Source organism: Anabrus simplex, chromosome 1 (assembly GCF_040414725.1).
Source record: "Anabrus simplex isolate iqAnaSimp1 chromosome 1, ASM4041472v1, whole genome shotgun sequence".
Taxonomy (NCBI): Eukaryota; Metazoa; Arthropoda; class Insecta; order Orthoptera; family Tettigoniidae; genus Anabrus; species Anabrus simplex.
This window is the reverse complement of record NC_090265.1, coordinates 1,019,023,492-1,019,035,723: the sequence shown is the minus strand read 5'-3', so window position 1 is coordinate 1,019,035,723 and position 12,232 is coordinate 1,019,023,492. Positions and strand designations below refer to the sequence as shown.

Genomic DNA, 12,232 nt, shown 5'->3' with positions numbered 1-12,232 from the left:
ATCTACTTGTTTCCTTTTATACAATTGTTGAATATGTTCCTGCCATCTTTCTACCTTGTTGTCTTTCCCTAGAAGTGGTTTTTCATCTGAGCTCTTAATATTCGTACACCTAGTTTACTTTCCTCCAAATGCCTCCATGATTTTTCCTGTATGCTGTATGTAGCATCTACCTTTCCTACAACCGTACAACCTTCAACATCCTTGCACTTCTCTTTCAGCCATTCTTCCGTAGCTTTCCTGTAATTTCTATCCACTTCATTCTTTAATCACCATTATTCTTTTCTGCCCTCCTAACGTTTTTAGTTGTATTTATGGGCCAATGACTAAGATGTTAGGCCCCTTTAAACAACAAGCATCATCATCAACATTGTATTTTTGCCGTTCATCAATCAGGTCTAGTATCTCCCGAGTTATCGACTACTTCTTACTTCCCACTTAGTTTACGAAAGGAGTATACTGTATATATTACCCCACCTATTCAATACAATTAATACCACGTTATGTGGTTAAATTAACATAGAAATTCTAATTTTTAGGGGACATGTTTCGCCCTTCTTTTATTGGGTGTCATCAGGCTTATTTAATGTTAAAACAAGCATTGTTTAGAGGACATTGACATTTATAAATTATAAAAATTGAACTGTGATTTCTTAAGGCAATAACACTAAGAAAACAGTAGTTATAAAATATGGCGTTGAGACATAACATATACAACATGTGTTAAAATCACTGTAAACAAATTTAAAATATTTGTCCAAAAGAAAATTTGTGTCATATAAAATTCTAAAAACAACACATGTCTGACACTGAAGTGGATCCTCTTCGTAAGAAAATTTGAGCATATACTTGCTTGGGGCAGTTGTCAACACATGTCTAGAATGGTTGAAACGTTGAGGTTGAATTTTGTTTATTTTTTGCGAACAGGAGCTAAAAAATATTGACCAGGAGAAAAGGCAAATGTTTTAAATTATCTTATTAAGTTGATTGATCCAAAAATGATCGTAATATAACCAATGCAAAAAGACGTTGATGTGCTGGTTGAAGCTGCTTTTGAGACGAGTATATCAGAGTATTTGACAGGTATGTTTGACTGTCTCGTGAAAGTGTAGTCCCTCTAGAAGCTGTGGAACACCGATGAAAAGAATGGGATTATACTGTAATGAAACAAAAAAAAAAGTGTATGATGGTGTGTATTTAAATCGTATGTTAATGCCCAAGAATTATGTATTATGTAAAACGAGTACTTACTCATTCGCTGTAACTATGTCTATCTTAATGTATTAGCAGCGTTGGTCTGTCTGGAGCTCCTACTCCTCATGTTGTATCGATGCGGCAGAGGAGGAGGGGAAGCGGAGGTAGGCGGAGCATTACATGTCGATGTTAATGTGGGACGGTATTGTGCAGGCTTAGTATTCGGTGAGATAAGGGGAGTTATTGATTCAAAGGATTTAAACATTCATGTGACTCTGTTCTGATTTGGATTTACTGTTTTTAATAACTTAGGCGTTAAAGTATATACGGGACTCTTGGCTTCCGTATCATCGTTAAGGTTTCAATCTTTATTATATGTTTTGTCCAGAAAAATATATATATTCTCTCATTCATTTAAAAGTTTACCTTTGTTTGTATTCCTGATTATTGTGAGATCCTTTTCTATTGAAGTAAAATGGTGACCAGTTTCCTTCATATGCGTGCTCATTGCCGAATATTTATTGTGTTTTTCTGCATTGAAGTGTTCCATGTACCTTATAAAGAAGCTTCATCCAGTCTGTCCAACATATGAAATTCCACACTGGAAACATGTTAACCTGTAGACCCCTGATCCTGAATATTTATTGTTATTATTGATTTTATTATAATTGAAAACTATATTTTGAGTTGTGTTGGTTGTTGTAAAGGCTATGTTCATATTATATTTGTTGAAAGTGTTAGCAATTTGGTGGACAACTGAGCTACTATATGTGAAAGTGGCATACTCGGTTCTTTTAGGTTTGTCTGATGTAAGATTTGTGGATAACGTGTTTTTAATCTTATAAATTAAGCGGTTTACCATTTCGATCTTGAAACCATTAATTTTTGGCAAGGTTCCTTATGTAATTTAATTCTGTTTTTAAGCTAGTAGGGGATAATGGGATTCTTAACACTCTATATATTGAACTATCAAGAGATGCCTGTTTCTGAGAACTGGAGTGTAGTGAGGAATTATTTATGGTTACGGACGAATGTGTAGACTTTCTATGAATCTGAAACTCAAGGGTGTTATTGATTCAGGTGACCTTTATGTCTAAGAAATTTAAGGAGCCTTTGTCTTCATCTTTCCTAGTGAAATTTACATTAGGGTTGATATTATTTAAGCTTTCTAAGACTTCCCTGATATTGGTGACATTCTTATCAATTATTACAAACGTGTCATCCACGTATCTCAACCACAGACAAATCCCTGTAATATTAGTTCTTATTTTTCTGTGTTCAATCGTGCCCATATAAATATCAGCTAGGATGCCCGAAATCGGGTCACCAATCGCCAAGTCGTTCCGTTTATAAATTTTCTTGTTAAAAGTGAAATAGTTGTTGTCTGAAACAAAATTTTAGTAGTGTCATGAACTCGTCGATCTCCATTTTACTGAGGCCACTATGTTTACAGATGTTATTATAGATCAGGCTCGGCCAACTGGCTGGCGTGTGATGTAAGAGAGACCGTGTGACGTCGGAGAAACCATGTGACGTAAGAGCACAGAAGGTGGGGAGCCGCTGTTGTAGACTGGAGACGAAGAGACAGCCTCGCTTTGTAGTAAACACGTGAAGTGCCATACATGCTGGTGGCTACGGCTTTTATAGACACTTTTCACAAAAAGCCACACAAATCCTTCTTATTTAAAAATTTATCTCTTAGTTCTCTATCACACTGTAAATCTAATAACTCTAACTGTAGGTATAGATCAACGTTATCTACAACTGAAAATGGCGTGGTTAAAAGTTTGTATCACGCTGCAGATTATGATAAGTATCAAGGCGATGAAAGGGTACGTGTAATTACAGAACTAAAAGGTAAAATAAATAACCATGTCGAGCATTCGATAGTGAGTCAGCAGTTTTTTACAAAAAACAATATACATATGATCTCCACCTTATCAATACAAAATTAATTTACATTAAGCTGGTAAATATAGTCAAGACTAGTTTCGACCCCTAGGTGGTCATCTTCAGTTGACATGCATTAAAAATGTATTTTTTACAAAAACATCACATGTAGTGGTAAAAGCTTAAATTAATTTGAACCGATCATAAATGTTGGTATGTCTGATACATTTTGGCTATTGTATGTGTCAATTTTGAGTTTTTAGCACACAGTGTGAAGGTAGTTGATTAACTAGTGTGCATCATCCATGAAGTCACATGTTATTTTTTATGCTACTACCATCCAATTTTTTGGGTTATACAATATGGAATATACATACATTTGTGCAAATCAACAGTGGCAAGTTTAACAATATACATTTAAAGTTGGTTCATAAATTACACAAATTGGCTATTGATTAGTCATATGAAAATGTAGGACATTGGTTTGAACACTTTTGACTGAAATATCAATGTAACACCTTACTGGCATATATCTTAGATGCTAAAATCAGTTTGTAAAGCCTGTTATTCTTGATTGAGTCTTGGAATAGGGTTAAAAGTTTTTAAATAAAAACTATTTGCTTGGTATAGGCATTAAATAATGCTGTTAAAATGGGCATATAACTAAAACAGTGGTATATGTATGCCATATATGCCTGGTTAAAAACACATTACATTAATGCATTGATATGTGGTGCTACATGTACATTGTTTTGGAATAAATGGGGTTGACGAATTATTCACAACAGTCTTAGATATAGTGTTCCGATAAAATGGGTCCGTAAAAATATTTATATGTAAAAAAACGGTTAGGTAAGTATTTGAATGATCCGCTAGCAGATCAGGTAATGCTTAGTTATATATCTGGAGATATTTTAGGCAGCTACTAATATTGGAGTTATTAGAAATCTTGAATATATTAATGGAGCATGTTCTTCATCCGTATGTCGTGATGTTTTAAGTTGGTGACATTTGTCAGAACGTGTTGAAATTATGCGTCTTGATGCACGTTGATTTTATCATGGAAGCGTATATGTTGTAAAAACAAGGTACAGTATGTAAGGTGTTGGAACCGTGCATTCTTTGTAGCTGCCTGTTGAGATCTCAATGGGGTTGACGAATTATTCACAACAGTCTTAGATATAGTGTTCCGATAAAATGGGTCCGTAAAAATATTTATATGTAAAAAACGGTTGAGATCTCAACAGGCAGCTACAAAGAATGCACGGTTCCAACACCTTACATACTGTACCTTGTTTTTACAACATACACGCTTCCATGATAAAATCAACGTGCATCAAGACGCATAATTTCAACACGTTCTGACAAATGTCACCAACTTAAAACATCACGACATACGGATGAAGAACATGCTCCATTAATATATTCAAGATTTCTAATAACTCCAATATTAGTAGCTGCCTAAAATATCTCCAGATATATAACTAAGCATTACCTGATCTGCTAACGGATCATTCAAATACTTACCTAACCGTTTTTTACATATAAATATTTTTACGGACCCATTTTATCGGAACACTATATCTAAGACTGTTGTGAATAATTCGTCAACCCCATTTATTCCAAAACAATGTACATGTAGCACCACATATCAATGCATTAATGTAATGTGTTTTTAACCAGGCATATATGGCATACATATACCACTGTTTTAGTTATATGCCCATTTTAACAGCATTATTTAATGCCTATACCAAGCAAATAGTTTTTATTTAAAAACTTTTAACCCTATTCCAAGACTCAATCAAGAATAACAGGCTTTACAAACTGATTTTAGCATCTAAGATATATGCCAGTAAGGTGTTACATTGATATTTCAGTCAAAAGTGTTCAAACCAATGTCCTACATTTTCATATGACTAATCAATAGCCAATTTGTGTAATTTATGAACCAACTTTAAATGTATATTGTTAAACTTGCCACTGTTGATTTGCACAAATGTATGTATATTCCATATTGTATAACCCAAAAAATTGGATGGTAGTAGCATAAAAAATAACATGTGACTTCATGGATGATGCACACTAGTTAATCAACTACCTTCACACTGTGTGCTAAAAACTCAAAATTGACACATACAATAGCCAAAATGTATCAGACATACCAACATTTATGATCGGTTCAAATTAATTTAAGCTTTTACCACTACATGTGATGTTTTTGTAAAAAATACATTTTTAATGCATGTCAACTGAAGATGACCCCCTAGGGGTCGAAACTAGTCTTGACTATATTTACCAGCTTAATGTAAATTAATTTTGTATTGATAAGGTGCAGATCATATGTATATTGTTTTTTGTAAAGTAATATCTATCAATACGGAAATGAAACTTATAAACAACAGTAGTGAGTCAGCAGTTCGACTGAGTTATAAAATTTCATATTTAATTACAAAGAAACTTAAACCGTTCAGTGGTGGTGAATTCGTAAAGGAATGTTTAATTCTAGCAGGTGAGGAGTTTTGTCTAAATATCATTCAAGAGTTCGAAGCTACCAGGTTGTCCGCGCACACAGTGTCGACAAAAATTCAAGACCTATCTGATGATGTCGACCTACAATTATCAGAACTGACAAAAATCTTCCGGGCATACTCCTTAGCAATTGACGAGGGCACAGATATTTCTGACACGGAGCAGCTAGCCGTTTTCATATGAGGGGTTGACAAAAACTTAACAATTTGGGAGGAAATACTGGATTTAGTGCCTTTGAAGAATACCACGAAAGGCATCGACATTCTCAACTGCATAGTAAGTGTTGTTGAAAATGCTTCTTTGCCATGGAACAAACTAGTTTCAATAGCAACAGATGGTGCACCTTCTATGGTAGGGCGCAATTCTGGAGTAGTTGGGCTCATAATATTAAAAAGAAAGGTTTCCCCGATTGCATAGGTTTGCAGCGGGAATGTTGAGTATATTAGGTTCCACGTATGCCTGTGAACGAATCTTTTCTATTTTAAATCAACAAAACCAAAATATTGAAGCCAGTTGTCAGATCACGATTTGAAGAGTGCTCTTAAACTTAGTGTTTCCTCAAACATTAACTCCAAATATTGCAAAACTAATAAACGAAACAAGACTACAAAAATCAAAGAAACCCACGAGTGGCAACTGAGTATCGATATCATGAGATAAAACGTATGTTTCGAGTTTACAGATTACTCTTTGTACTATTTTTGTTGTAAAACTGTGCTGTTTGTTACTATTAGCACTATTTTTTACTGTGGGTGATATTGTAAAACACAGCAATTTTGTGTTCAATATCAGTTCTGAAGATTCACCGGAAAAAGTTAGTTTAGTTTGTATATGTAGAAATAAAGTTGCTTTATAACTTTTATATTAATTCATAACAAAGTTACGTTACAATAAATTATGTGGAGAGAAATATGTACTACACATTCCGCATTGAACTACCTGCAGCCCTTGGGCCTCCCTCTACGAATGAAGTTGCATTTCCCCTTGCCCCTCTAGCCTTCACTTCTCAGTTACGGTACTAAGTACTTCGCTTCGCTGCCTGAGCAGAGTGTGTGACGTGTTACCTGACATCACACGTACTCGCAGTTGGCTGACCCTGTTATAGATGATGTTGACAGTGTCTCTGGTCAGAATGTTTGAGTACATGTTAATCACGTCAAAGGAGCATATTGTGTGATTAGGTTGTAGATTGAACTTATTTAGGATCTCACAAAAATCAGTAGAATTCTTTAAAGGTTGCTTGTTATTAAATGTGTAATGTTTTTTAAGAAAGCCATGAATATACTTAGAAGCTTTATAGGTTGGACTGTTACGGCAGTTAATAATGGGGGACGTATTGGGATGTCATTCTTACGTACTTTAGGAAGGGCTCTTGCTACAGGGATGTTAAGATTCGTGTTTATGAGTCTTTGTTGATCTTGTTCGTTAAAAATAAATTTAGATTTCTTTAATAATGTCTTTAAATTATGCTGTATTTTTACTATCGGGTCCTTATTAACTACCATGTAACTATTACTATTTAAAAAATCTTCTGATTTTTTAATATATGTTTCTTTTATCTAGTAGAACTATTGATCCCCCTTTGTCGGCTTTAGTTACAACGATGTTGTTTTCTATCTTGGTTTCCAAGTTTTGTATTAATGTGTGTTCATTAGTATCAAATTTAGTATTCAGATCTTCTGCTAATCTTGGAAGTTTTTTCTTTAATTCTATTTTTATGTCGTTTTGTATTTCATATGATAGTTTGAAAATGTTGGTTTCTATCAGGGCTACTGTGTTTATGATGCCTACCTCTTTATTCTTGTTAGGCCAATTATACTTAGGACCCTTGTTCAAGAGTTCTATCTCTGTACCTGAAAACTGTGTATCCGTCAAATTTACTACTGTAGGAGTGTTGGTACGTAAAGGGTTCATCTTCTGTTTATCTGTATTCTGCTTAGAATGTTGTGTTTGAAATACTCTTAATTGCATTAGTTTTTTATCTAGTGTCACCTGTTTCTTATCCATCAAATGCGTCAATTTGTTGTCTACATGTTGTTGGAACTATTTCCATTCTAATGGGGCCGATTCTTGGGCTACCATTAAATGTGTTCTATATAACTGTAAGTTCAATTGGGCTTTCTTTTTGTATATTATTTTAATTTCATTCTTTAACCAAGTATCATTTACTCTATTTTGAACTCTGTTCTTACTTGACCTTACCTTTCTTCCTAACATTTCTTCTGCAGCCCTACTGATCATTCTTCATGACTGTCCATCCTCCATCTGTTGTGGTTCCTTCAGCCTTTTCATTTAGTCCTTATGCAACATATTCCTTGAAACAATCCTTCACACTCTTTCCTTTCAACTTACCTAGGTTGCATCATCTTCTTGGATTCCTTCCTTTCTTCAGTTGTTTCAACTTCAGATGATATTTCATTACCATCAAGTTGTGGTTTGTATCCACTTCAGCTTCTGGGAAAGTCTTCCAATCCAATACCTGGCTCTGAATCTCTGCTTAATCATAATGAAGTCTGATTGATAACTTCCTGTGTCTTCAGTTCTCTTCCGCGTATACAGCCATTGTTTGCGGTGTTTGAACCAAATGTTAGCAAGAACTAAATTATGATCAGTGCAGAATTCAACCAGCTGACTGATTGGTTCACTTCACATATTTATCAGAAATGTATTAGACCATTTGACTAGAAAAACTATCCTCTCCAAATTGTGAAATAATTTTCCTTCAATGTTCAGCTTTATAAGATGAATAAATAAAACTTGTACTGTTTAAAATGAAACTTACAAGCACGTATATGTAACGCATGTTAGTTCTTGGGCACTTCAACACTATAATGAAATGTGAATTTGTACCTACTACAGTGGTAATACCTTCCTCTCCCATTGCAAGCCCATCCCATCCAGTAATGTCTCATCACACTTTACGGATGTTGATTTCCAAAGAGTACAGATAAGAGTCGTAGAAGGCTACTTTATTTTATTTCACATTTTTCGAACCGAGTACTGAACCTTTTGATGTTTAAGTGTTTTTGTTTATTGAAAGCTCTGTTGGTTATTCAGATATGCTGATTATCCAACATAAATGCATCATAAAAATGAAAAACAAAAATTAATGTGTCAAATGGCTCAAAATATATTTCTGTAATCACAGGGCCATGATTGGGATTTATATACTGTATAAGTTAGCGGTGTGTATGATTTACCAGTTAGAAGCTGACATGTCATCAAAGTCCAGGCCCTGCTAATCTTAGTTGTGCTGTGCAGTTCATTATCATAGATACTTCAGACAAATGGGCAAGAACCATATTGAGAGTATTTGCAGCACAATATACGAAGTGCACCTTAGGATACTGTTCACTGCACACCTTTAAGTTAGCTGCTTGTTATTGCAGCACCATCATAGCTCTGACCAACCATCATCTCAAGATCCAAGCTTTGAGAAATAGTGTGTATTTCTTTACAGGTATGTTATAGTGTTATACATGTTTTAAGTAGTGTTTTTGACAGACTAAAAAAAATTTTAGTAACATTAACTAAGTCAACACCAAAATGTATGGCTTCTTCTTTAACAAAACTTTGAGAAATCAGGTGCTCCATTATGGTTTCTGATGATGCTGATAGGTCTTCTATATGAACAAAAGTCCTCACAAATAATTAATTTTTCTCACAAGCTATGTAAATAACATACAAATGCAATTATTGCTCTTTCAATATGTCTTGTGTTTCCTCTGCCGAGACTGAGAAATTCTCCTGATTACAGTTTTTTGCACTGAATTACCACATAATTCAGCGATATTAAGTAGAAGGAGATATGTACATAGACTTACAATGTGAAGTCCGAATTTGCAAATGGCTTTTAAGGGCTTCATATCCAAAATGGGCTCAGTACCAAAGGAGAGCTCTGGAATCATCATCATTGTGAAGAAGCTTGGTGAGTCCAATAGGCCCACCATCACAGTCAACTTTCAAAATGATTTCTTGGTGACTACACCAGAATCACTGTTTCCACTATGACAGTGAGTTTCTTATGTTCTAGAGAATTTTTTTCTATTTTCTGTACTGATCACTTGAATGACATATTGAATTTTTCTGTTTTCTGTTTATCTGGCATCACAGAAGAAAATCCTTCAGCACGTTCAACAGGTAATTGATGGTATTCTGCTTTATTATGTTTCTTAAAATAATGTTTCCTTCACGTGCTTCCAATTCGTGAACTGTTTCTTGACTAGAGGCTGAGGTGGTTGTTGACTACGACCACCAAAGCCACCTCTGAACAGGACACAAACTTGGAAAAATGCACCTTTTAAATAATGAGTGTAAACTTGCGTCCATCCAGTGACAAGTGTCTCTCTGTACTTAGAGGGAAAATTGGCACCGTTATAGTTTATTATTTTTGTGTCCGTATCGATGAATCTCACAATTATACCGTGTGATTCAGCCACCCCTTCCAATGTAGTTTTATGCAACCTGCAATATCTATTCCGTCCTGAAAATATCTGCCCTGCCGGTATGCTCAGACAACACAACCGGATATCTTGGTATTTACTGTCTCACAATGATAGGATGCCATATTCCTATACTCGTATTAAACATTGGAAGGCACACGTGTGTCTTCTAGATCATATGAACCACCGGGCGAGTTGGCCGTGCGCGTAGAGGCGCGCGGCTGTGAGCTTGCATCCGGGAGATAGTAGGTTCAAATCCCACTATCGGCAGCCCTGAAAATGGTTTTCCGTGGTTTCCCATTTTCACACCAGGCAAATGCTGGGGCTGTACCTTAATTAAGGCCACGGCCGCTTCCTTCCAACTCCTAGGCCTTTCCTATCCCATTGTTGCCATAAGACCTATCTGTGTCGGTGCGACGTAAAGCCCATAGCAAAAAAAAAAAATCATATGAACCTGACACGCCGGCAAAACACTACAATGATATTGTGACTGCAGTAAACCTAATACACGCTATAAGCTGCACAGTGTGCCGTACGGAACTGTAACGTAGTTGCTAAAGGCATGGCGGAAAGGGTGTACGTGTGACATAGGAGGTTCAAGACCAGGACGAAGATTACATAATTTTGAAATATTTGTTTAATATGTACTGCATGTAATGTAAGTTCAGTACCTGCTTTCATACAAATTGTGTGTGAATGAATGTGTTTGTGAACCTAAGAATGGCTGACTAGTTAGCAGGCCAGACACATAAGGACCAGAAATAATAGAAACACAACTGCCTTGACAAATGTTTTATTCTTCTTCTTCTTTCCCTTTGTGCTGTTAGGCGTCGGGACATTTCAGCCATTTACTAAAGTTTCTTCTGTCGTATCCGTCCGGCTACTCTCATGTTTCTCTGAATACTTAATTTTGCTCCACGTGGGTTATTAGCCCTACGGAAGACAAATGTTTTATTGCAGCAAATGCTCAATGTGATGACCGTTTTGGTTTATGCACATTCACATCCAGTGTCCAACAAATCGTCTTGCACGCTGAGGCATTCCAGGCGTAACTGCTCGGCAGGCGTCCGTGATGAGTTGCCAGAGCTGGTCAGGTTTTTTTGGCACTTGAATGTAAACGATGTTCTTAAAATGTCCCCACAACAAGAAGTCTAACGGCGTTAAATCCAGTGATCTGGTGGGCCAAGAAACAGGCCCTCCTCATCCTATCCATTTCCCTGGCAGTTCCTCGTTCAGATGGTTACGAACGCATAAAGTCGAACGTGGCAAAGCTCCATCCTGTGGCAACTACATCATCAAACGATCATGCAAGGGCACATCCTCCAGCAGCAGTAGGAGTTCCTGACTCAGAAAGTGCAGATAGCGTGGGCCCGTCCAATGGCCCTCAAAGAAATAAGGTCCAATCAGGCGTTTCCCCAAGATTCCACACCACACATTCACTACACAGCCTACTTGATGGGCCGCCTTTTGCACCCAGTGAGAATTGTCCGGACTCCAATAGTGCTTGTTGTGGCAATTGACATTCCCGTTATTGTGGAAGCACGATTCATCCACGAACAAGATGTGCGATACAAATGCTGCATCATTGTCCAGCCTGCCTAATAGCCACTGACAGAACTTTATTCAAACTTCGAAATCCTGCCCATGAAACTATTGGTGTAGCTTAAGAGGATACGGGTGAAATTTATGTTCATGCAGTATTTGCCAGACGGATGCACTGGTTGGTGTTCACCTGTTATGCAATCGCCTTTGTACTGATGTGCAAATTATTATGAACTGCTTCCCGAACAGCCTCTTCTGTTTCACCAATGTAACGGGCCTATCGCGAACTGGTGACTGCTTGGAAATCACTCCTGTTGTCCTTCGATGTCTTTCGACATGGCGGAATGTCGTAGCAGCCGGTTGTCGCCTGTCAGGATACCGTTCCTGGTACAGATGTTGTGCCTAGCATGCATTTTGTCTTGCTTTCTCATAAATGAGGGGCATGTCAACGTATTTCTCTGGCGAAAACATGCCGATTGACAGCGGAGATTGCATTCAGGCCCTAACCAGCAGAGTATTCGCAGGGCACAAGATGAAGAACAGTGTTCTTCTACTGTTTGAATGTGGCAAATGTGGGCCTGTGTTTACATATTCAAACATCATACCAATGCAAAAATATTTGAATGATGCAGGAG

The 12,232-nt window shown here is 36.7% G+C and overlaps 1 protein-coding gene across 7 annotated transcripts in view; it reads left to right on the top strand.

Annotated features, from left to right (window-relative positions):
• LOC136857908 (WD repeat-containing protein 44) overlaps positions 1-12,232 on the top strand; it is a 233,949-nt gene that overhangs the window by 167,734 nt on the left and 53,983 nt on the right. For 3 of the 7 annotated variants that reach the window (XM_067136968.2, XM_067136965.2, XM_067136967.2), the window contains exon 6: positions 9,727-9,753. The exons of the other annotated variants lie outside the window; for them this stretch is intronic. In XM_067136968.2, coding sequence (XP_066993069.2) covers positions 9,727-9,753 — 27 coding nt within the window. The remainder of the gene's footprint in view (positions 1-9,726; positions 9,754-12,232) is intronic. 7 annotated transcript variants of the gene reach the window in all.